We start from the raw sequence: 26,420 nt of genomic DNA, 5'->3' as shown, positions 1-26,420 counted from the left end.
AAGCGAATCTACTCCAAGTTGCGAAGATTAACTCAAGCAACGCAATTCTGCGGGCTTATAGTGGTAGCGTCATTGGACACGTGGGTACCGTAGCAGTGAGCACAATTTAGAAGGAACGCAATGCACTGCTCAAATTCTTCGTCGTCAAGAAATGCAACGGTGCAATACTTGGCCTTCACACCTGTGAACAACTCGGTATCATCAACAGGGTATGGCAGGTTTCGACAGAGTTATCTCTAAAGGCAGCTGTCTTAGGAGGATTTCTCAACGTGTTTCATGGTGTTGGATGTGAGAAACGACCGTACAAGATTGTGCTAGCTGAGGGAGTGCAACCCGTAGTGCAGCCAGCCAGACACGCACCTCTTGTACAGAGACATCGATTAGGGAAGGAACAGGACTGCTTACTTGCGGCAGGGATTATGCGATGCGTTCAAAAACGATCAGTGACACATCAACGCTGAATTCAAATGTGAACATTTCCAACTGCTCAAACGAGAGGAAAGCCAGGCGCAACTGGCTGGCGCATGTTACTTTTCGAAACTCGACGGAAACTCTGGGTTGCGTCAAATTCCGCTGGATAACCACCACACCAAAGAGATGCACAGTTCCAACGCCATCCGGGCGGTACCTGTACTTGCGGTTATCCTTCGGAATTGGTTCCTAGTCTGAGGTGTTTCAGAAAACGATGAATGTGAAGTTCGAAAACCCTACAGGGAAATATAGTACATATGAATTACAGCCTATTCTGTCAACGTGCCATACAAAAGCGTGATATAGCAACTGCCTACTGGCTTAGCTCGCCTGAAGCGCGAGAATGTCACACTCAATCTCGAAAAGTGTCAGTCTGAGCTCTCAGAAACTGTATTCCTGTGTGTCGTTATCAGTAAAAGTGGCATAAGGGAATGTGACGTGCTCGTGACGGTGGAGAGATATTTTCCCCTACCAGAAGACAAAACAGCTGTCTAAAGGTTTCTAGGCTTGATAAATTACTTTGGGATGTACATCCCGAAGTTGTCACCTAGGGATACATTACTGCTTTCACTGAATAAGGGTGACAGTATCTTTGAGTGGTCTAATCCGCTCGAGCAAGAACGGCGAAAACTCAAGGAACTTCTGAATAAAGCACCAGTCCTGACCACTTTTGACGGATCAAAAGATACAATGTTGTCAGCTGATGCATCATCGCACGGTAGGGGGTTAATTTCACTGCAAGAGCATAATGACGGCTGGCGCCCGGTAGATTACGCCTCCAGAGTACTATCAGATGCTGAGGGACACTTCTCAAAAATTAAAAAGAAAGCGCTGTCAATTGTGTTCGGAAAGTTACGGAAAGTTAAAAAAACTTTGTCTCCGATCCACGCTGTGAAAGCGAAGCCATACACGACAACTACAACAATTACCCATTGTGACGTAGCTTCAAATCATTTACATTGCGACATTCAGATGCACTTTAGGTAATTATTAGGCTAAGATGTCTCAACCGTCTGCTATTTGGCTTGTGCCGCGACTTCGTGCACCTACAAAGATTGTACCAGACACAAGAGAATTACGCTTAACCACAGTTTTGCCGGGCCTCGTATCCACGCTGCTCTAGAGAAGTGCTCACTATATGTGATCTTCCCATAACACTGTCACAACACAAATAAATTGCTAGGCGGGTTCTTATTTAACACACGAAAGTGCAGCTGCGACACACCCTTTGTATGCTACTGTTGCCGCTTTACGGCAACTGCAGCTTATGCAACCGTAATCATTGCCGGGAAACCCTTGCGGGAAACGCTACGGGGGGAAGGCGAGATTCCTAGTTCCTCGTTTTTGCTTGGCGAAGCTGTATAACTGTACACTCAGCACCCGCCCCCCTCCCCCCCCCCTATGCATTTGTCGTCTTCGCAGGCAAAAATGTAGGCCGGTCACGGAGGTAGTGGAATACCGGGACGACCCGCGGCAGAGGTGAAACACTCCGCTCTTAACAATAATATGAACGATAGTAATACATGAAATTGTTAAGGATTCTTTGTATCAAATTAGTGAGTATATCAGAATCTTTTGTGAACAGCAGGTGGACTCACGAGCAGCAGGCATTGCGCAAAGGACTGAGTGTATGTACATCCATACACCCCTGACTCGCAAAAGGACAATGCCCCCGACAGTGGTGATTGGCTGTGAGGTACAAACGAAGTACGGAATTGTGATATTCACTGTGTCTATGACTTCAGGCACACGCACGTTTACAACCACGCACTTTGCATGGATTAGCTGCGATGACACTACCTCTGTGATCAACGCTGCATATTCAATCTGGATATTTGAAAACCAGCCAAGGAATGGTTTACTCATTTTGTGACAGAAGAGTTTGGTTTGATGTGTCAAAATAGTTGAAATCGCTAAACTACTCAACACCTGTGGTGTATATATTTACTTTTGGTAAAGATTCTGGCTAAGGTTGTAACCGCACCAATCAGCGTCTATCACAACAATCGTAAAGCCATCGTCACTGCTATTACTAAATGATAAAAATAAATACATGTCCTCTTGTCTAACCTTGTGTGATGTGCTACAGCTTCGCTGGTCGTCCACATTCAGAGTGAAATGGCTCGTCAATACGTGTACTCTCCCCCGCACGGCCGCTGCCACCGCCGATACGCGAAGACATGTGCTATCTTGTGGTGCTGAAGGAATCCAACTGCGTCCGCTGCGCTGGCTTCTCGCTGATTGGTTGAGTTTTTGCCCGCGGACACGACAAATTCCAAATGCATTGGAGGGGGGGGGGGGGGTGGAGGGTTCAGGTATACAGCTTCACTGCAAAAGCTGCGTAATATATTGCTCATGCGGTTTCAAGACAAGGGACCCAGCATTCATACGTTCACTGCTATGGTATGTGAATGCGTAGCACGCGGTAGCTGGTTCGATAGGCTCATCAGCTGCCTCGGTAGGTGGTTCCGTCTAAGGGTATGGTCGAGGACGTCCTCGGGTGCCTACCAACAATAGGATCCCTTCGCACAGGATCCCTGTAGAGGGCACAGAGTGCTACAAATGCAGCCTGAAAAATAAATGCAGAATAAGGCCCTGGCTACCGACACTGCCAAATTGTGGCACAAATGACTTCGTAACAACCACACGAGCAAAGTTAGCTACACAACACGTTTTGCCGTTGTAACAACGTTCATCGCTTTTTCTCGGCTTTTCCTCAGCTGATAAACCGCGATGATGTTTTGCACCAGGTCAAGAGCTTGTTTTGCAGGTTCAGGTGGCGGGATTCTGCCAGTGGGAAAATGCACAATGGCGCGTATACATTAGTTTTGGAGACAGGCAATAAATCATAGGTTGGTGACCTCGGAGCCGGAAGCTGCTAATACGCTGGCTGTCATAAGCCCAAGTAGTGCTACAGAAGTCAAAGCTAATCAGTCAACATCACCAGAATGATCAGCGCCAACGTTTCCACAAATTTGCCAGCCTCATAATAGCACACGTTAAAGGGCCCGTCACAATACTACACACCGCCGTAAACGAAGCACATATGGTTTCAACAATCTACGTGGCCTCAGATAAATTTGGTTCTAGTAGTCAATCTTGCGACATTGACGCTAGATGCACATCTGGTAAGAGCCGAAAGCTGGAGTGGTGGTATCCAAGCGGGCACCGACGCCGTTCTGTATACATTGGAATACGGCCTCGGCGTACGAAGCAAACTGTTGCTCAAGAGCGCGAGTCCGTTAGAATTGTGAGCGGATTTTGGACGTTGTAAAACATCATCAGCCTATCTTTGTTCACTGTAAGACTAAGGCCTCTCGCAGTAATCGCTAATTAGCCCTGACATGCATTAGCTGATTCCAAGTAATGCCTACGAATTTTCCTGATTCGTTACGCCACATAATTTTCTGCCGTCGTGGACATTTTCTTTGCTCTAGCATCAAATGTGGCTTTCTAATGCACCACCAATTATTTGCGCTAACAACTACGCATCCTGTCGAGCTCCAATTTGTCCTGTTAGTTTGAACTACCTCTACCCCGTTCCCTCTGTGATCCCCACCGCTCTAGTCTTCTCTTTGCGTTAGGCCTCACAGTTCTCACTCCATCGGTTGTTGATGCAGTCCTTAACTCGTTATTAATCTCTATGTTTCTGCTCCTATAATAGCACTTGAAGCATGGAAGGATTACACACTTAATTCACAGCGTTGAGCTCCTGCTCATCATATTGAAATGCCGGCCGTAGGTGATCTCACCCACTCTCATTCTTCTGTGAATTCCGTTCTCATGATCATATTTCCATGAGAGTAATTCACTTAGATTAACTTACCCCTCATGAGTTCTTGTTCGCTTGGCAGGTTCTTGAATATTGCATTTGTCCTCTGCATATTATTATTCAACCTACTCGCACACTTAATTAGTTTAGGATCTCAAGTGACTGTGGCAGTGTGTCACCGGCGTTGCTGAACAGGGTGTTGTGATCGGCAAGCTGAAGGCTGGGAATGTATTAGCCGTTGGTTGTCACTCCTAATCCTTCCCAGTCTATTAGCTTGAATATATGTGATAAGCATGCAGTGAATATTATTTGGCAGATAGTGTCTCCATGCCTGACCGCATTCTTGATAAGTATTTTTTCGATTACCTTGCCGATCATTAAAACATGTGAAGCCAGAAGAATCTCCGAGGCAGAGTCCAAGCCTGAGCATTTGTGGATAGGTGCGCTGTGGCTTGAACGTAAATATGGAAATTGCACATGAATGAAAGCATTCTTGAGCTGTCAGCCGAATACTGCAAGCACAATGGTCTTGATGTGAAGTTCGTTCTGCCCTTCTGTACAACCCGTACGACATGCACTTACACTGCGCATTACACACAAACGTTGTAGCTTCGTCGAAACGCGCTGAATTAAGGGATCAAACTGTGCGCCGCCAGTGCATCACATAAGTCGGTATAATTCGAGTGACATAAATGCTGTTCCTGCTGACACGACGCGTTTTAGTTCACTTGCGTTGTTTGCCTGATTTTCTTGCCGTCATATTGACCTGACTAATGCGCCGCAGGCGTGGAGCACCGTAATTAACCGGGATAGGCGGGCTAGCTGTTGGTCGAAATAGGAATGCATCATGTAACCGCGAAAACAACAAGGGAGAAAGAAGGAAACACACAGGACAGCGGGGAACTTCAACGTTCAAGTACCGCGCCTGTCCTGTGCGTTTCCTTCTTTGTCCCTTGTCGTTTGCGCGGTTACGTGATGCATTCCAATATCGAGCACCGTAAGACTGTCGCCGGCTGGAAGAAATTTGTTGCGCTGGAATTCCCAAACGCACATCAAGAGTTTTTTAGTGGAGGAGGACAATGTAGAAAGAACATCGCATGAAGTGGCTTGAACATGTGACTCGCGTCCTTTTGGCCAGGACTGATGTCAGTCCGGAGTTTAGAGTAAGCATATCCTCCCAATCATATTACGACGATGGGTAGTTGTGCGCTGTCGGTTTTTTTTTGTCGCATGGTCTTCGCACGGCCTGTTGCCTATTACTGGCATTGCGCATGCGAAACAAACTGAAAACGAAGTGTCTCCAATGATAAGCGTAAGTGTGCATGAGTGTGGAGTTTGGGGGCTATTGCGTTGCGAGCAGCAGTTGCGAGGGCTATTTAGGTTTCGTGAATGACTTAAAATTAGTTCTCACGCAAGTACTAAGGTTTACACATGTGCTACCTTTGCGTACACGCCTTTTTTTTTTTCTTTACTGCAGCGCTCGTCTTTGCAGCGGTGGGCATCAAAAGCTTGCTCATCTTACGAACAGTTTTAGTGCCGTGAATACGATTTGTTTCTCGGGACTTTTCTTACGCCAAGATTTCTTCGCAAGTTTGCTTAGTGAATTCCGCGCCAGAAGCCTCCTGACGTCAAATATATATAGACCTTTAAATTAACGATTGTGATAAGACATAATGAACTTGCCTATAAGCTATAATGTTTCCTGTCAAGTTATCTTTATATATTTGGCGCATGCCACCTGCCTCAGGACAACTATAATCAGATAAGAGATTGGTGCTAACGGCAAGGCAAGGAGATCAACAAGACGTCAAGTTCTCCTATACTGCACTGCGCTGATGTAGAGGAAACGTAGGATACATTTTATGAAATTGAGGGAATACAGTCAGGTAACGCTTACATATTTGGCGTACAAACATGCCTAAAGTTGTAATGTGTTACCAACGAGCCCAAGCCTATACTCTTCCTAATGCCTAAAGGAACTATTGCAGCGTTAAGTTAGGCTCTCGATACGTTCTAGCGTTCACTGTAGCAATAATAGCACATAAATAGCGTTGGTTTACCAATATTTTTTTTTGTAACAATTCTATGTTTCTTCCATAGAGAGTATTCCTCCAAATCGTCCAGTAAGTATCAGTATATAATCTTAATTTGCTTATAATATAGACACAGGTTGTTCAGAGGCTCACCTGTGGTGGTCAGGTAGAACAAAGCTAAAGCCAAGACCAGCTGTGTTAGCACAAGCACAACAGTCACGCAGCAGCACAGGCACGTAGGACATCGGGCTCTGCAAGTGAGTGGCACGATTTAAGTATGCTGCGTCATTTGTTGTCTTTAATAGCTATAGTTATAACATTTTTAAAATCATGACTGGTGCTTAATTAAAGAGAGCGGCGGAAAGCTAAGTCAATCGAAAATTATTCATATTCTCAAAATAGAAGCATCCTACCATAAAAAATGTACGGATGGAGTTTTATTCATCTTGGTCGCCTTGGCAAAGAAAATATACTGAGGGTGTTTCGTCTGCCATGCATAGAATTTCACCAAAAAGGGGGCCATTCTACGCAAGGATGACAAGCGCATATTTTTCACAGTTGAGTAGAGCAGCCACCACAATCTTTTTGCGGCCTATATAGTTATTAATTATTAGCAATTAGTTAATTTGTAATTACGGCTCTGAATGCTGTACTGTCAGGGAAGAATTTGTAGAAAATTTAAGGAACCTAAATAAAGCTTCCATGTTCTAAGCCAGGTACTTTCTGCCCGTTTATTCTTTGCGGGTGATAAAGAAAGCCCACTGAAAATGAAAAAAAAAAATATCACGCGAATAACCGCACGCTCGCATCATAAAGCAGATGACGCGCTCGAACAGGCTAGACTAGAGTCAGTGAATGCATTCTTGCCATGACACATCAACCACCAGTTGTGCGCACTATTTCCTTATCAACACTAAGGCGGTGACGGCCGGATAGGCCAGATAATGCGCGAGCCGTGCAATTAAAAGTTATAGAAGTTGTTTGAGGAGGCTGGCTGTTTGATGCGAGCTGGCGATTAGTCACGTGATGTTCTTCATATATCGCGCAATTTTTTTATCTCCCGAAAAAAATAAACGGGCACAACGTACCTAGATAAAAACTTGAGAGCTTTAGGTTTCTTCCAATTTCCTACAAGTTCATCATTGACCGCATGGCAGGCGCGCACCCAGGGGCACGTGCGTACACACCGCCCACCGAAATGGGGAGGCTATTTTATTATCGGGAAACTTATTCCAAGACAACGTATTCATAGAAGTTAACAAACCAGAGTGGGTTTGTTACCGTGCTGGCATACGAAACGCTGGACTCATCGCAAACAGAACAATTTCATTCTTCATGCGATATGATGACCCCAGCACTTCGTACATTCGAGACGATTTCTTCTTCTTTGCAGCTGTGGAAGACACCAGTGTTTCTAGCTTGGCTCACGCGCTCAAAAGTGAGCTTTTTAAACTAGGTGAACATGGAACATATAAGAGGCCAAGGCTTCGATGGCGCCGCAGCGATAAGTGGCGCGTTGTGTGGCGTACAGGGAATCATTCGCAGAGTGTCCAACTGCGTTGCACACGAATTGCTCATCGCACTCCTTCGGTCTCTAATTGAGTGCCGCCTTGAATGTCGAAGACATTGAACGCGCCTTCGGCACGATTAAAAACGTTTGCACTTTCTTCAGGGCATCACCTCAAAGAAGTGCGGTCCTTAAAAGGCACCTTCCCATTGCCTCGAAATCCTGCCGCTTACGACGGTGTTGTGAAACTACGTGGGTGGAACTACAAGAAACGGCCTCGATATTTAGTAAGGCATTGCCCCAAGTATTCGCGGCACTAGAAGATCTCAAGGATGCCTCCCACTACGCAACAAGTTCCTCCACCGCGTCTGCCCTCCACCATCAAGTATGCTCCTTTATCTTCCTCAGGTCTTACTTTTTGTGACACCTTCTTAAGCTTGACATGCCGTTTGTGTGAGTACTTACAGAACACGTCTGCTGACATGAACGTCGCTTTAGACTACGTAGAGCTTGTGTTGCATAAGCTAGAAGAAATGGCTCCTAATTTAGAGGCAGAGTTTTGCATATTTTCACAATGTCAAAAGGCAGCGAATGATTTCGGCGTAAACTGTAAAATGCCGTGAGAACTTCGCACGCAGCAACATCGGGCTAACTCCTTTTCAATTGAAGGATACTATAAGCGAGTGACGTTTATTCCCGACATGGACAATCTTAGAGCTTCTGTTAGAGCCGCAGAGCAACATCGGGTAGTTTGCCGTTTTTTCTACCAAAACACGCCTCTAAATGAAACTCCGTGCAGCCGGCATTCCAATTCTACATACACAACGCAAACGTACCCGCCATGGCTGCTTAGTGGCTAGGGTGTTCGGCTGCTAAGCACGATGTAGCGGGATCGAGTCACGGCAACGTCGGGCGTATATTGATGGGGGTGAAAACTCCCGTGAACTTATATTTAGGTGCACGTCAAAGAGCCCCAGGTGATTCCAATTTCCAGAGTTCCCCACGATTATTATCAGCTCGCGGTTTTGGTGTGTAAAACCCCATGCTTTTTTCAAAGACAAGGCACATGCCTTCACTAAGGGGACAGTGATAAATAGTGGAAACAGAAGTGGGAAAGCAACACGAGTAGAAGAGGCGCCGCGCTATGCCACTGACGCTATACTAAAATGTGACCTGAGCCTATTTCCGAGCGTTCACACATTCCTTAAGCTTTTGGCAACGCTACCAGTGACAACCGCCACCGCAGAACGCAGTTTCTCCAGATTAAAGACGGTTAGCACGTACCAAGAAAACCAAACCGCTCAGGATGGCCCTAATGGGTTAGCACTCATGTCAATTTATTGGGCGCCAGTTAACGTAGAGGAAATTATTTCGACGTTTATGAAGAAACATTGCAAACCGTCACGGCTTCAAAATGATTTTGTATTTTTCTAACCCCCATCAAAGATACAGCTGGCAGAAAAAAAATAGACATAGCTGTCACATATAGCGCTTTTCTTCTGATTTATATAATGCCACTAACATAAAGGTGAAGTGCTAATGCTGATGCTCATTTGTAGCAGTGTGTAGGCTTTTCAATGTTGCCAAATTGTCCCTTTTGCGGAATGTTTAGCGTTGTGTGTGCAATGCATAATATTTTGTTGTCGTTTCACCTGTATATGCGTGTGCGCCTCTCTCGGTGCATATTCTTCGTACCGGCTTCGTCTGTGTAACTAGCGTATGTAATAAAGACTGTGCGTAGTATGTCACGCAATAATGAAGCACCCAATAAAACGCCAGTTTCGTCAATCACAGCTTTGCTGCCTTCTTCACCGTCCACCGTCACTACTATGTGACAATATATATATATATATATATATATATATATATATATATATATCGTGCGACCAAGTTTAGGCCCTCAGACTTCTCATTGAACTCATAATACTTATGTTCATCAGAGTTCAACACACTTATCAACTGCGGCACAAGCTCTCAGTACTTCCTCAATCATGGTTGACATGAACGTCTTGCCACGATCACTCAACAGTACAGTAAGTGCACCACGACGCAGCACAATGGGGTCCAGAAAGAACATGACCACGTTTTAGGCCCAACTAGAACGCAGGGGAGCGGTCTTTGTGTACCGTTTGAGGTGGTAGACAGGAGTCACGATCCATCGATGACCTGCTATGGGCAGATGCCCGAGCAGGTGTATTCCAATGATGGCAAAAGGTGCCTTGGGACATGGGCTGGACTGTGTATGGCCAGTAGAAGGCAAAGTTGCTCGTTTCCGTCGTTGACACTGGACTCGAGCTGACGTGCTTGGCAACAAATGTAATTATGCCTGGTAAAAAAAAAATGACTCCTAACGCGGTTGTATGTTTTGTGAAAACCCAAGTGACGAGCCGATGGGTCGTCATGAAAGGCTTCAAGAACTTGTGTGCACAGAGCACGTAAAACAGGTAAGCGGCGGTGTCCGTCGGTGTCGTAGATGTAGCATTGCAGCACATTGTTTTCGAGTCTAAATAGTCGTAGTTGTCGACGTAATCTGGCATTTGGTGCAGGAGAAATTCCACACAGGCGATGGATAATACGGTTCCAGTATGGATCAGAAAGTTGAGAGGAGGCGAATTGAGTGCCGCGATTATTTCGTGAAAAACTGCGCAATGGCCATTTCCTCTGAAGTCAAAAACTGCGCGACAATGACAATTTTTTGCAATTTCTTCGAATTCTTCAATTTGTGCACACTATCCACAGTGTCGGAAGCAGAATTGATCCATCGTGGTAAAGGCTTCTGCGGCTACTTTCATTATATGGTAGGTGCTCCAGCAGGAGCTTTTTTGCAATTGGTTTCGCACTGGAGGCAGCTTTACCGCTTAAACGGCGAAGAGCACGTAGAAATCCTGCAGTTTCGACTCGTCGGAACTGAAATGCAGCGCTGACCGAAGGAAGGGAAGCGCGCATTGGCTGTGAAGGGACAAGACGCCTTCGAAAAACTTGATGAAGAAGGATCAGTGACCAGGCAATAATTGTTCTAAACGGCTTGCAGCTACACGCTTCGCTTGGTGTCTGATATGCGCATGACAGCGATGCTCCGAAAACGAAATTGTGCGGCCGAATTCTTTCTCGGCCTATCAACGGTGGTCTCAAAATTTGCCAACACACCTGCAACTGCGCGAAGTGATAGGGATGCAGGAAACGATGCATCATGCAGTTCAGGGCAGAGAACCAATATTTCAGCCCACCAGGTTAATACCTCGGCACGTACCACATCGCGAGTCCGTCTAATAAAGACAATCCAGCCGCAGCGCGTCCGAATAAACGAGTTTTCGAGGCCGTAGACTTGCATAGGTGTTTGGCGGGTCCTCGAAGGCAGTCGGAATTATCCGAATAAACGGCGGTCGAATTATCAAGGTTTTCGTGTATTTCTGCATCATTAACCTGTCTCGTTGCCTGCAGCTGCACCGTTTGTCGTTCTGGAGTATGAATACCGTAACCATGTCGGCCATTGATGTTGGGCGACAGATCAAATGCAGTAATAGCCCCGCCGCAGCTAGAGGAGGTGGCTTGCGTGGGTTCAGAACAGAAAGTGGACGAGAACTAGGAATGTCTCTTCTGCAGAACTATTGCATCGGGGAAAAGTGGCTCACAAGAATCGGAAATTAAAAAAATTATATATATAGCAGAAACGCATGCTTATTATGTAGCTGCGAGGAAAATCTGGTTTTTATGTTTAGTTCTCCAGTCACGTTCCAGAGTTTCTGCCTGAGCAAACCAAGCGCCAGAAGAGCGCCGTAGCAGACGACGCGGGGCTGGCTCCACCTTCCGCGGTTACTGCGCATGCGCCTGGTGTCGCCGATTATCGCCGCTTCTCAACAGCGGCGCTTAGCGGAGCGCGGCGGCCACGCTGCGCGAGGTTCCCTTTAACAGTGGACCGTACTGTACACGGCTAGCATGTCTGACAGCGTGCGATGAAATCGCTCTGTTAGGCCGTTGGTTTGCGGATGGTAACTGGAGGTAGTCTTGTGGGTGGTTCCGGAGGCTCTGAGTACTTCGTCTACTAGTTGCGAGAGGAATGCTTTTCCACGGTCGCTCAGGAGGACGCGAGGAGCACCGTGACGCAGTATTAAGGCTTGAAGTACGAATGCAGGAACTTCAGACGCTGAGGCAGAACTCACACAAGCTGTTTCGGCGTAGCGTGTCAAATGGTCAACGGCTGTCACAATCCATCGTTTACCGGTGAGAGTCACAGGAAGAGAACCATACAGATCAATGCCAACGACTTCAAATGGTTGCGACGGACATGGGACCGCTTGCAGTTGTCCGCTTGGAGCTGATGTAGGGAGCTTTCGACGCTGCCCTAGGGCGCAGGAAGCCACATACCTCGCTACACTGGCGGACAAGCCAGGCCAGTAGAAGCGACCTTTGATGCGGTCATGATATATATATATATATATATATTGTCACGTGGTGGTGACGTTGAAGAACACAGTAGCAATACTATGAAAGACAACACTAACTTTTATTGGGCGAACCTGTGCCCACAAAAACAGGCTACACTTATAGCACAACGATGGCGGCGAACATGGTCGGCGATCGTCGAAAATCTGATCAGGGGGCCAAGCGCGTCGGCTTTTATACAGCAGTCATCGAATGTTCCAGACTAATCGTTGGGACCCGCGTGCCTGCCACGAAGTTCTACACCATTCGCGTCACGCGATGAAATCTGAGAACACAAGGTTCGGCGACAACAGACAGCCGGGTAGAAGCATCGATAACTTTCCAGAAACTTCCGGTGCATACAGGCGCGTCCAGCTCTGTGCGATAACATTTGTTAAGCGGCGAAACGTGGTCGCCCGATAAAGATAACTACACGTGTCAATACCCCCCTTTTAAAAAGCATCGACCCGATGCTGCATACAAACGAAAGTAATTAAAAATTAAAAATTAAATTATGGGGCTTTACGTGCCGAAACCACTTTATGATTATGAGGCACGCCGTAGTGGAGGACTCCGGAAATTTTGACCACCTGGGGTTCTTAACGTGCACCTAAGTCTAAATACACGGGTGTTTTCGCATTTCGCCCCCATCGAAATGCGGCCGCCGTGGCCGGGATTCGATCCCGCGACCTCGTGCTCAGCAGCCTAACACCATTGCCACTGAGCAATCACGGCGGGTACGAAAGTAATAAAGAAAACACCCGTAGCAAAGAAAACAAAATAAGGAAGTTCGTCAGCGTGCGTAAAATTGTTTCAGACGCACCACGTGGACCACTTCAGACCGTGCGCGGCGCCGCTGTGAATGCGAAATTCCGTCTCGCACGACCTCCTAGTCCAGTGTGCCAATACGTCGATTGACCTTGTAGGGTCCGAAATAGCGGCGCAATAGTTTCTCACTCAGTCCTCGTCGGCGTATCGGGGTCCAAACCCGGTCGCTGGGCTGGTACTCGACGAAGCGTCGTAGCAGGTTGTAGTGTCGGCTGTCGGTCCTCTGTTGGTTCTTGATCCGTAGGCGGGCGACTGTCGGGCTTCATCGGCGCGCTGGAGATAGCTAGTGACGTCAACATTCTCTTCGTCAGTGACGTGGGGCAGCATGGCGTCGAGCGTCGTCGTCGGGTTCCTGCTGTAAACCAGCTTAAACGGCGTGATCTCTGTTGTTTCTTGCACTGCCGTGTTGTAAGCGAGATTACATACGGCAGGACCGCGTCCCACGCCTTGTGCTCGACGTCGACGTACATTGCTAGCATGTCGGCGAGGGTCTTGTTCAGGCGTTCCGTGAGACCATTGGTCGGCGGATGGTAGGCAGTTGTCCTGCTGTAGCTTGTCTGGCTGTACTGCAGAATGGCTTGGACGAGCTCTGTTGTAAAAGCCGTTCTTCTGTCGGTGATGAGGACTTCAGGGGCACCATGTCGGAGCAGGATGTTCTCGACGAAAAATTTCGCCACTTCGGCTGCGCTGCCTTTTGGTAGAGCTTTAGTTTCAGCAAAGCGGGTGAGATAGTCCGTCGCCACGACGATCGATTATTCCCGGATGTTGACATCGGAAACGGCCCCAACAAATCTATCCCAATCTGCTGGAATGGTCGGCGAGGAGGTTCGATCGGCTGTAGTAATCCTGCTGGCCTTGTCGGCGGTGTCTTGCGTCGCTGACACTCTTGGCATGTCTTGACGTAACGGGCGACGTCGGCGGTCAGACGCGGCCAGTAATACCTTTCCTGTATTCTCGACAGCGTCCGGGAGAACCCTAGGTGCGCAGCGGTTGGATCGTCGTGTAGGGCGTGCAGTATTTCTGGACGCATCGCTGAGGGTACAACAAGAAGATAGGTGGCGCGGACTGGTGAGAAGTTCTTCTTCACGAGCAGGTTGATTTGTAGCGTGAACGAAGACAACCCACGCTTAAATGCCCTATGGACAACGTCGGTGTTCCCTTCCAAATACTCGACGAGGCCTTTTAGCACCGGGTCTGCTCGTTGCTGTTTAGTGAAGTCTTCCGCGCTTATTATCCCAAGGAAGGCGTCGTCGTCCTCGTCGTCTTGCGGCGGGGGATCGATGGGGGCGCGTGATAAGCAGTCGGCGTCGGATTGTTTTCTTCCGGACTTGTATATTACCGTGACGTCATATTCCTTTAGTCTGAGGCTCCACCGCGCCAGCCATCCTGAAGGGTCCTTTAAGTTAGCTAGCCAACACAACGCGTGATGGTCGGTGACCACTTTGAATGGCCTGCCGTATAGGTAAGGGCGAAATATCGCTGTAGCTCAAACGATGGCGGGGCATTCCTTTTCGGTTGTAGAATAATTGCCTTCCGCTTTTGACAACGACCGGCTAGCGTAAGCTATCACGTGTTCATGTCCATCTTTTCTCTGGACAAGGACGGCACCGAGGCCTAGGCTACTGGCGTCAGTGTGCATTTCGGTATCGGCGTGCTCGTCGAAGTGCGCAAGTACGGGCGGCGACTGCATGCATCGTTTTAGTTCTTGAAATGCGTCGGCCTGCGGCGTTTCCCATTTGAACTCGACGTCACATTTAGTTAGCTTTGTCAATGGCTCAGCGATGGGTGAAAAGTCCATAACAAATCGCCTGTAGTAGGCACACATGCCAAGAAATCTACGCACTGCCTTCTTGTCGGTGGGCTGCGGGAACGTCGCGATGGCCGCTGTCTTCTGCGGGTCAGGGCGGACTCCAGACTTGCTGATGACGTGGCCTAGAAACAGAAATTCATCGTAAGCGAAGCGGCACTTTTATGGTTTCAGAGTGAGCCCTGATGACTTGATGGCCTCTAGTACTGTGGCAAGCCGCCTAAGGTGATCGTCCAAATTTCCGGCGAATACAACAACGTCATCCAAGTAAACGAGACAGGTCTGCCACTTCAATCCTGCTAAAACCGTGTCCATCACGCGCTGGAACGTTGCAGGCGCCGAGCACAGTCCAAATGGCATAACCTTGAACTCGTAGAGGCCGTCTGGGGTGATGAAGGCGGTCTTTTCGCGATCTCTTTCGTCGACTTCTATTTGCCAACAGCCAGACTTGAGGTCCATCGAGGAGAAGTATTTAGCGTTGCAGAGCCGACCTAATGCGTCGTTTTCCGTGGGAGGGGGTATACGTCCTTCTTCGTGATCTTGTTCAGACGACGATAATCGACGCAGAAACGTAGGGTTATGTCATTTTTCTTCACCAGGACAACAGGGGATGCCCACGGGCTTTTCGACGGCTGGATGATGTCGCGCAGCATTTCGTCGACTTGTTCTCTTATAGCTTCGCGTTCTCGCGGCGAAACTCCGTAAGGGCTCTGGCGGAGTCGTCGAGCGTACTCCGCGGTGATTACGCGATGCTTGGGGACTGGTGCTTGTCGAATCCTCGATGACGTCGAAAAGCAGCCTTTGTATCGTCGGAGCAGACTTCTGAGCTGCTGTTGCTTAATCACGGGGAGACTTGGAATAATGTCGTAGTCTGCTTCGGCAATTATGGTCGTCGGGGTGTAGATGCGGCGGAATCCGAGAGGACAAACGCATTACTGGTTTCCTGAATTTCCTCGATGTACGCGATCGTCGTGCCCTTGTTGAAGTGCTTGAACTCCTGGCTGAAGTTTGTCAGCAACACTTCAGTTTTCCCTCGATGAAGTCGAGCGATCCCTCTTGCGACGCAAATTTCACGGTCTAGCAGTAGACGTTGGTCGCCTTCGATGACACCTACTACGTCAGCGGGTATTTCGGTGCCGACAGAAATAACAATGCTGGAGCGAGGCGGGATGCTTACTTGATCTTCGAGCACACTCAAGGCGTGGTGACTACAAGGGCTCTCCGGCAGTATCGCTTTATCTTCCGACAGCGTTATTGAGTTTGACTTCAGGTCGATGATTGCGCCGTGTTGGTTCGGGAAATCCATACCGAGAATGACGTCTCGTGAACACTGTTGGAGGATAACGAAGGTGGCAGGGTAAGTCCGGTCATGAATGGTGATTCTTGCCGTGCACATTCCAGTCGGCGTAATCAGGTGTCCTCCAGCCGTGCGAATTTGAGGGCCTTCCCATGCAGTCTTAACCTTCTTCAACTGGGCGGCGATGTGTCCACTCATGACGGAGTAATCAGCACCTGTGTCGACTAAGGCGGTAACTGCGTGGCCGTCGAGAAGCACGTCGAGGTCGGTGGTTCTTTGTCTGGCGTTGCAGTTAGGTCTCGGCATCGCATCACGGCTGCGTCGTGTTGAACATAAGCTGGAACGTCGCGTCGTCAAGTCGTCTTTCGTCGGTATAGTCTTGGCTTCCTGACTTCGTCGGGATGGCGGCTGGTCGTTATTATGTCGTCGAGGTGGTCTCTTCGTCGTCTTCGTCAGCGGCGGAGGATCTTCGTCAGTTCGACGAACAGCAACCGCACCTCCATTGGTTGGTGCTTTTAGTTTTCCGGATATGGGCTCGTAGAGAGGCCCCGGGCTGTGCCGGTTTATGGTCGGCGCTGCGGCGACAGGTAGCGGCCTGGTGACGGCGAACGAGACGGCCGTCGAGGGCTCCACTGAGTAGCGGTGAGGTAATCGGCGATGTCATGTGGGCGCTCGCTAAGCTGTGGACGCGGCGCGTTGACGGCGAACCCTCTCAGTCCCAAGTCGTGGTATGGGCATCGGCGGTACACATGGCCGGCTTCTCCGCAGTGATAGCAGAGCGGGCGGCGGTCGGGGGCTCGTCAAATGTCCGTCTTCCTCGCGTAGGTGCGGTGGGCGACGGGTGGGCGTGCTGGTGGCGGCGGCGGCGGACGACGGGATTGCGGAGTTACAGGGCCCTGGCGCGGTCGCGGAGGGGTGCCTTGACGGCGTGCGACGGCGGCGTAGGTCATTGCTTCCGGCTTGGGCTGTGGTGATTCTGATTACACCTCAGGAACTCCAAGCGATCGGTGCACCTCTTCTTTCACGATGTCGGTGATCGAGGCCACTTGAGGCTGCAACGAAGGCAAGACCTTGCGCAGTTCTTCGCGCACAATGGCCCTGGTGGTCTCGAGCAGATCGTGCGTGGCCAGTGATTGAATTCCTCCGTAGTAGGTAGAGCTTGTACGGCGGTTGAATTGGCGGTTCCGCATTTCGAGTGTCTTCTCGATGCTGGTGGCTTCGCGAAGGAACTCTTCTACGGTCTTCGGTGGGCTTCGTATCATTGCGCCGAAAAGTTCTTCCTTCACACCACGCATGAGAAGGTGGACTTTCTTCTCCTCGGGCATATCCGGGTCGGCGTGGCGGAACAGATGGTTCATTTCTTTCGTGAAGATGGCAACGTTCTCGTAAAGGTGCGCAGGAAGCCGCTACGGAAGAGGTCCCATGTCGTCAAGGTCGACTCCCGGTTCTCAAACCACGTTCTGGCAGCATCTTCTAAGGCAAAGTATACATGCCGCAGCTTTTCGTCGGAGTCCCAGTTGTTAAATGTCGCGATTCGCTCGTAGGTCTTCAGCCAGGATTCTGGGTCTTCAGTCGCTGCTCCATGGAAGGTTGGTGGGTCCCGAGGTTGTTGTAGGATAACGGGGGACGCTGGGGCAGCCATTGTTGTTTTGACCACGATCTTCTTTGTCGACTCAGGTAGAAGTCCATGCTTTGGGGGCTGTCCTTGCCGTCTGCGGCTAGCAGGCTACTCTTGGGCGATGGTGGTTTTTTCCTCGGGCTTCGGGCTTGGACCGCGGCTTTGCGGGGGCATTCGGTACATGAACGCACTAGCACCTCCACCAGATGTCACGTGGTGCTGACGTTGAAGAACACAGTAGCAATACTGTGAAAGACAAAACTAACATTTATTGGGCGAACCTGTGCCCACAAAGACAGGCTACACTTATAGCACAAGGATGGCGGCGAACATGGTCGGCGATCGTCGAAAATCTGATCAGCGGGCCAAGCGCGTCGGCTTTTAAACAGCAGTCATCGAATGTTCCAGACTAACCGTTGGGACCCGCGTGCCTGCCACGAAGTTCTACACCATTCGCGTCACGCGATGAAATCTGATAACACAAGGTTCGGCGACAACAGACAGCCGGGTAGAAGCATCGATAACTTTCCAGAAACTTCGGATGCATGCAGGCGCGGCCCGCGCTGTTCGATAACATTTGTTAGGCGGCGACCATGGTCGCCGGATAAAGATAAGCACACGTGTCAATATATATATATATATATATATATATATATATATATATATATATATATATATATATATATAATGCACGGGGGGCGTTCGCCTAGCCGCACTAGCTTTAAGTTGTAGCAATAGCCTTAAACAGGTCGGCACTATATGGAAACGGGGAAGCAAGCACTTCTCGTCGTCGTCTTCTCTTTCACCAGCACCATGCCCAAAGCCCAGTGCCTTCAGTACAATCACTCGCCACCGAAAGAATAGCTATCCTGGCGACCTAAGGACAGGAAGCCACAGGGGGTTCATGGCCCTGCTTGAGCCGGCAGACGTGGACAATTTCCTGGCCGCTACGACGCTGGTCGGAAGGCGCTTTCATTGGTCTGATGAGGTAGTTGACCGCGGATGTTTGTTTCAATACCCGATAAGGACCGCGCTATATGGAGAGCAGCTTAGAGGAAAGACCTGGAGGAGTAAACGGCACCCACAGCCAGACCAGCGAGCCAGGAGGAAATCACGTAGCCGTAGTAGATGAACCGCGGTGATGCTTTTGGTGTCACTGGTGCTGGGATGTGAACGAACGAGTGAGCTGGCGACATTCTTCGGCGTAAGCAGCCGCTCTAGAAACAGTCGTCCACCCCGAAGCATCTGGCCGGTAAGGTAGAATCATGTCCATAGTGCATGAAGGTTCGTGTCCGTAAATGAGTAAGAAAGGGGAGAACCCAATGGTGCTTTGCGTGGCGGTATATTAGGCGTAGGGGACGAAAGGCAAAATTAGATCCCAATCGGAGCGGTCAGATGAAATATACATGGCCAACACGTCGCCAATGGTGCGGTTTAAACATTCTGTCATCCCATTAGTTTGAGGATAATATGCCGTGGTAGTGCGGTGAATGATGCCACACTCCTCTGGCAATTGTGAAATGACGCCTGACAGGAAAACGTGACCGCGGCCGCTCAGTAATTCTCGAGGTGCTCCATGGCGTAAAATCAGGTTTTGAAGGATAAAAGTCGAGACGTTTATTTGCTGCGGCAGATGCTAGGACTGAAGTTTCAGCGTACTGCGTGAGGTGGTCGATAGCAACAACAACCCAGCGGTTGCCACTTGAGGTGTTGGGAAGCGGACCGTATAGGTCAATGCCGACGCGGTCGAACGCACGCGCGGGGCATGGTAAAGGTTGCAAGGGGCCGGTGGCATGTTGAGGTGGCGTCTTGCTTCGTTCGCATATGGGACATGACCGGACATACTGGCGAACGAAACGGTACATACCGCGCCTGTAGTACCGAAGCTGGAAGCGAGAGAGTATGTCTTTAATAGACCAGCGTGGCCGCATTGTGGGTCGTCGTGGATCGTGGCGCAGATGTCGGAGCGGTGGTGTCGGGGTATAAGAAGCAACCACTTGCGGCCGCTCGAATTGTAGTTGCGGCGGTACTGTTGGTTATCCGGAATGATGAAGTGCGTGGCTTGACGACGTAGCGTTCGAGAGATCGGCGCTGGCGACTGGCTAGACAGGAAGTCAATAAGCGAAGAGATCAATGGGTCGTTGCGCTGCTCTGATGGCATGTCGGAAATGTTGAGGGTGAAGGCTCCGTAGGTGGAAATATACAAGGGGACAGGACCATAGGCGAAGGGTAACCGGGATAGAGGGTCTGCGTCTGAATGCTTTCGGCTTGAGCGACAAACAACGCGGATGTCGTACTCTTGTAGGCGCAATACACAACGGGCAAGCAGACCAGTTGAATCTTTTAGTGAAGATAACCAGCAAAGGGCATGATGGTCGGTCACGATGTCAAATAGACGCCCGTACACATAAGGACGAAATTTTCCGTTAGCCCAAATGATGGCCAGACATTCCTTCTCAGTAACCGAATAGTTCGCCTCGGCTTTGGTAAGGGGGCGGCTGGCATACGCGACGACGTACTCTTTGAAGCCATCCTTCCGTTGTGCAAGAACCGCGCCGAGCCCGACACCACAAGCGTCCGTATGGATCTCCATTGGAGCAGAGGGATCGAACTGTCGCAGTGCTGGAGGAGAGGTGAGAACGCGTCGCAGTTCTTGGAGTGCGTCGTCGCACGCCGGGGACCAGGCTGAGAGGTCAGAACTGCCGGTGCGAAGCCGCGTCAAGGGGGCGATGACAGAGGCAAAGTTACGAATGAATAGTCGGAATATGACCACAGGCCAATAAAGCTGCGGAGCTCTTTCATGGTGGTTGGTTTAGGAAACTCGGATACGGCGCTAAGTTTCGTGGGGTCCGGGAGGATACCGTCTTTTGAAACTACATTGCCGAGAATAGTAAGCGTGCGAGCGCCGAAGTGGCATTTCTTCAAGTTTAATTGCAGCCCTGCAGTGGAGAGGCACGCAAGCACTTGTTCGAGGCGGCTGAGGTGCGATCCACAGTCAGTGGAAAAAGCACAATGTCATCTGAATAACCGAGGCCCGTTTTCCACTTCAGCCCTCGACGAATGATGTCCATCATTCGCTCGAAAGCGGCAGGCGCGTTGCAGAGGCCGAACGGCGTGACGGTAAATTCATATAGCCCATCAGTAGTTACAAAGGCTCTCTTTTGGCGATCGGCCTCTGCCATTGGCACTTGCCAGTATCCGGAGCGTAGATCCAGCGAGGAAAATAATTCAGCTCCCTGCAGATGGTAGAAGGCATCGTCGAAGCGTGGCAGGTAATAAACATCTTTGTTCGTTATTCGGTTAAGGCGGCGATCGTCGACGCAGAACCGAATGAAGTCACCTTTTTTTAGCGAGCACAACCGGAGATGCCCTGGGACTGTTAGAGGGCTGGATGATGCCATGCTCCAGCATGTCGTCAACGTGCTGGTCGATGATACGGCGTTCAGCCGCCGACAGACGATACGGACGCTGGTGCAGTGGTGTTTCTTGACCGGTGTCGATACGGTGAACGACTGCGGACGCTCGGCCCAAGGATAGGTGGCGAGTGTGAAATGAGGCACGAAAACGATGGAGGAGCTTGATTTCTGTGTGCTGCGCAAGTGTGAGTTCTCCGTCGACGTCACGAGCGAAGACGTTGTTACGTTTCGCCTACAACGCGCGGTAATGCCGGCGCGGATGCAACGGACGCCGGGGCTTTGTTCAAAACGGCGGACATTTTGGCCTGTTCGACGCCGCCGCAACGCCTACCCGCCAAGCGTGTCCAGGCGTGTTTCAGTGCCACGTGTCTTCGTGTGTGCGTGTGTGTGTGTGTGCCCTCGCTTGTCAAAGCGCGGCAGCCGGGGAGCGGAGTTCCCCGAATGAGGAGCCTGGACGTCTCTCGGCTCAACTGTTCGCGCCGTCGTGTGGGTGAGGGTTGGCGATGCGTCACTACACTCGGTTCAGCAGGTCTCTCGGCCCGACAGTTCGCGCCGTCGTGGGGTCATGCTCCGCCGTCCCGTGACCTTCATCCCGTGACCTTCATCCCGTGACCTTCTCTTTTGGACCGCGACGCCGAGGGTATAAGAGCAGCTGCCCCCGGACGCCAGGAGAGAGGCTCCCATTTGTACTGTTGAGTTACGTGCTCTCCCGTCTCTCCACTTCGGTCGACCTGACCGGCCGCTCTTTTGCTATGTTAGAATAAACAAGTTGTTCTGTTACCAGTCTTCTCATGCTTTGCCGGGACCTTCGGATGCTTCCAGTGCCCCAGGCCGCCAGGCCAACGCTACCCTTGGGGCTTGCGACCCATTGGCAATAACGGGCGTCAACACCGAGACCCCAACAACTCGTGCCAGCGGTGCGATTCCAACATCTGGTTGCCAGCGGTGAGATCGCGACAACGGAGGCCAGCAGCGAAGAGATGCGGTTGACTGTATGCTGAGCAGCTCAACGACCATCCGGGAGCAGTGCAACGAGCCCTGTGTGATGACTGGTTGCCTGCAGCGGAACGACTGCGCTGAAGTCTTGGCTGCGAGGTTTGGTGAGTGCGGGACTTTCTTCTTCTGAGTTTTGCCAGGCTTTTGTTAGTGTTAGAAACAGAGCTGGTAATTGTGGTTGTCGTTGCTACCGGGTTAGTTTGCGGCAAGACAATAGTAGGCAGTAGAGAAAGCAGCATTCAGAGCAGCCATGGATTTGAAGTCGTTGCGCAAACCGAAATTGTTGGAGCTTGCGAGAGAGTTGGGTCTGGATGTCTGAGACAAACTCAGAAAACCAGAACTGCTAAGGGCTATTCTTGAGTTAGAAGCTGAGGATGACGAGCTGTCGGAATGCCTTGAGACCATTGAGGAGAGGGAGACGGCAAAAAGACAGGAGCGTGAACGAAAAGAACAGAAAGAGAAAGATGAGCGCGAACTTAAAGAACAAAAAGAGAAAGAAAAAGAAGAGCGCGACCGTCAACACGCATTGGAAATGAAGCGTCTCGAGTTAGAGATGGAACGCGCTCGTAATGGAAGTCAGGCACACGGTGCAGGAGAACGAGTATTGTTCAAAATGACTGACCTGATGCGGCCGTTTAAGCTTGGAGAGGACATTGGTTTGTTCCTGGTTAACTTTGAGCGAACGTGCGAGAAGCAGGGGTTCTCTCGGGAAACGTGGCCACAGCGCTTGCTCACTTTGCTACCCGGCGAGGCGGCCGACGTAGTCGCTCGCTTGGAGAGAGAGGAGGCAGAGGATTTCGACAAAGTGAAATCGAGTCTGCTAAAAAAGTACCGGCTGTCAGCGGAGGCGTTCCGTCGGAAGTTTCGGGAAAACGAGAAAGGCAGAAGTGAGTCATATACAGAGTTTGCGTACAGGCTTATGTCAAACATGCAGGAGTGGCTCAAAGAAGAGAAAGCGTTTGGTGACCACGAGAAAGTTCTGCAGTGTTTCGGGCTAGAACAGTTTTATAGTCGGTTACCTGAGAACGTGCGGTACTGGGTCTTGGAGAGGCCAGACGTTAGTACGGTGGCTAGAGCCGCTGAGTTAGCCGAGGAGTTTGTGACGCGTCGGGCTCGTGGAGCTAAGGACGGTCAAAAGGGTGAATTTGGCTCCAAGTTTGAGAGGCCAAAGTTCACGCCCATGAGAGCAAAGGGGGACACACGTAGTGCGGATGCGAGTGAAAGCAGTCCGACCGAACGTAAGGAGACGGCGGCAACCGAAGCCGAACGCAGAAAGCGGTTCGAGATGAGGCAAGCGCGCGTTTGTTATACGTGCCAGAAGCCGGGTCACTTTTCGGCGCAGTGTCCAGAAACAAAAACACAAGTCGTGTTTTTGTCTATATGCAGCACTGACGAGAACATGAAGCTTCTCGAGCCTTACATGCGAGACCTCCTCGTGAACGGGAAAGAGTGCCGAGTGCTTCGCGATTCCGCAGCTACAATGGATGTAGTTCACCCCTCTTACGTAGAACCCGATATGTTCACGGGCGAGTGCGCATGGATCAAGCAAGCAGTGGAAGCTCATAGCGTGTGTCTGCCGGTAGCAAAAGTGCTTATTGAAGGGCCTTTCGGAGTACTTGAGACGGAGGCCGCAGTGTCATCTATGCTGCCCCCCCAGTACCCGTACCTATTTTCGAACAGGTCCGATCACCTCCTGCGCGAGAAGGGGCTTTTGTTTGGTGAGGCTAGCGTTCAGGCCTTAACCAGATCGAAGGTTCGGGAGCTCGCTGCAAAGGCGGTAGTTGCGGGGCCGACGTTGTTGAACGATGAGAAAGGGTCAGAGGTGCAGCAAGCTGGTAGTCAGAGCACGCCCGAACGGGATAAAATTGAGCCTGTAGCGTTAAAGGCACCAGATACTGGAGAGGAAATTCCCGATGCGGGAAATTTAGAAGAGCTTCCGGTCGAGCTTCCGGGACTAGGCTCAGTGACGAACAGGAAAGACACCGATCAAGTCATTAGTGACTTAATAAGTAAAGCATCGCTGTCGCCTGAGCAGAAAACCGAACTACACCAGCTCTTACAAGAGTTTCAAGGTCTGTTCTCTGAGAGGCCTGGTAGGACTTCTGTCCTTACTCATGACATAGAACTTACCTCCCCAGAGCCAGTACGATCCAAGGCGTACCGGGTGTCACCCCGCCAGAGCGATATTATGGAGGCTGAGGTAAAGAAAATGCTACAGCTCGGTGTTATTGAAGCGGGTGAGAGTGATTATACCTCCCCTTTGATTTTAGTTGAGGTACCGGGCAAGGAACCTCGTCCTTGCGTCGACTACCGCAGGCTTAATTCCATCACTAAGGATCAAATTTATCCGATCCCTAACATCGAGGAGCGCCTTGAGAGAGTGAGTAGCGCTCAGTTTATTTCCACCCTAGATCTTGTCAGGGGTTATTGGCAGGTTCCACTTACAGAAGAGGCTAGTAGGTATGCGGCGTTCATTTCACCCATGGGGACATTCCGTCCTAAAGTTTTGAGTTTTGGTTTGAAGAACGCGCCATACTGCTTTTCAAGCCTCATGGATAAAGTGTTGCGGGGACAGCAAGAATTCGCTTTACCGTATCTAGACGACGTAGCGATATTCTCCGCATCGTGGCCTGAGCATATGACCCACTTGCGGGCAGTGCTAACCCGCCTGCGCGATGCGGGCTTGACAGTCAAAGCTCCCAAGTGCCAGTTAGCACAGGCCGAGGTTGTCTACCTCGGACACGTGATTGGTCGGGGTCGTCGCCGCCCCTCTGAAATAAAGGTGGCCGCTGTGCGAGACTTCCCGCAACCGCGTACGAAGACCGATATTCGGTCGTTCTTAGGTGTCGCCGGCTACTATCAGAGGTACATCCCCAGGTACTCTGATATCGCGGCTCCCTTGACGGATGCTCTAAGAAAGACAGAGCCGCAAACAGTCGTCTGGGATGAGACGAAGGAAAGAGCTTTTAGCGTCCTAAAGAGCGCCCTAACAAGCCAGCCTGTGCTACGATCGCCCGACTACACAAAAGGGTTCGTTGTTCAGTGTGATGCTAGTGAGCGAGGCATGGGCGTTGTACTGTGCCAACGGGAAAATGGAGAAGTAGAACACCCCGTCCTGTATGCTAGTCGTAAGCTGACCAGTCGTGAGCAGGCGTATAGCGCCACCGAGAAAGAGTGTGCGTGTATCGTGTGGGCCGTTCAGAAATTGTCATGTTACCTAGCCGGCTCGAGGTTTATCATTGAAACGGATCACTGCCCTCTCCAATGGCTGCAGACCATCTCTCCCAAAAATGGCCGCCTCCTGCGCTGGAGCCTCGCTTTGCAACAATATTCCTTTGAGGTGCGTTACAAAAAGGGGAGTCTCAACGGTAACGCCGATGGCTTAAGTCGAAGCCCCTAACGTGGGAATCAGCCTCAAAATTGCTTGTTACTGATGTTTTTCTTCCTGAGGCAGGATTTTTTTAACCTATTGCTTTTGTGTAGTGTTTCAAAGTGATGATGTGCTTTTTAGTGCAATTTTTCCGATTTGTGGACGCGTTCTGAGTGCTGCTAAACTACTGTAAGGAACTAGGCAGCAGTATAAAAGGGGAAAGAGCCTGGCAGGGCTTAGTGAGGGTTGTGCCGTGCTTGCTGACTGAGCGGTTGACTTTTGGCGTGGTTCTAACGCTTGCCGGAAACGAGAACAAAAATGTCAACTCTCCCGAAGTCACTTTGCAGTGTCCTGTGTGCACCTGAACGTGAGAACGAGGCCTTCTCTGTGCGCTGCGCTCAAGAAACGCCCAAGGACGCCCAACTTCGGTTATGAGCATCATCGAGCGACATCCCTCCGGACAGCGGATGCAGTCCCCTGACCATCGGGATCTCCTTTCCCCGGCGGGGCGGTCTGTTACGTTTCGCCTACAACGCGCGGTAATGCCGGCGCGGATGCAACGGACGCCGGGGCTTTGTTCAAAACGGCGGACATTTTGGCCTGTTCGACGCCGCCGCAACGCCTACCCGCCAAGCGTGTCCAGGCGTGTTTCAGTGCCACGTGTCTTCGTGTGTGCGTGTGTGTGTGTGTGCCCTCGCTTGTCAAAGCGCGGCAGCCGGGGAGCGGAGTTCCCCGAATGAGGAGCCTGGACGTCTCTCGGCTCAACTGTTCGCGCCGTCGTGTGGGTGAGGGTTGGCGATGCGTCACTACACTCGGTTCAGCAGGTCTCTCGGCCCGACAGTTCGCGCCGTCGTGGGGTCATGCTCCGCCGTCCCGTGACCTT

The 26,420-nt window shown here is 50.4% G+C and overlaps 2 protein-coding genes across 6 annotated transcripts in view; one reads left to right on the top strand and one right to left on the bottom strand.

The window, feature by feature from the left end:
• The window catches only part of LOC129384973 (uncharacterized), a 55,891-nt gene that overhangs the window by 15,490 nt on the left and 13,981 nt on the right, over positions 1–26,420 (top strand). For 2 of the 5 annotated variants that reach the window (XM_072287579.1, XM_072287577.1), the window contains exon 3: positions 6,344–6,366. The exons of the other annotated variants lie outside the window; for them this stretch is intronic. In XM_072287579.1, coding sequence (XP_072143680.1) covers positions 6,344–6,366 — 23 coding nt within the window. The remainder of the gene's footprint in view (positions 1–6,343; positions 6,367–26,420) is intronic. 5 annotated transcript variants of the gene reach the window in all.
• The window catches only part of LOC126529477 (uncharacterized), a 98,214-nt gene that overhangs the window by 66,741 nt on the left and 5,053 nt on the right, over positions 1–26,420 (bottom strand). Inside the window, exon 2 of the mRNA XM_072287576.1 lies at positions 6,430–6,527. Within this exon, the coding sequence (XP_072143677.1) occupies positions 6,430–6,521 (92 nt within the window). The 5' untranslated portion in view covers positions 6,522–6,527. The remainder of the gene's footprint in view (positions 1–6,429; positions 6,528–26,420) is intronic.

The sequence above is a fragment of the Dermacentor andersoni genome, chromosome 4 (assembly GCF_023375885.2).
Source record: "Dermacentor andersoni chromosome 4, qqDerAnde1_hic_scaffold, whole genome shotgun sequence".
In the NCBI taxonomy this organism is placed as follows: domain Eukaryota; kingdom Metazoa; phylum Arthropoda; class Arachnida; order Ixodida; family Ixodidae; genus Dermacentor; species Dermacentor andersoni.
Note: the sequence above shows the minus strand (reverse complement) of the source record. Positions and strands in the feature narration are given on the sequence as shown.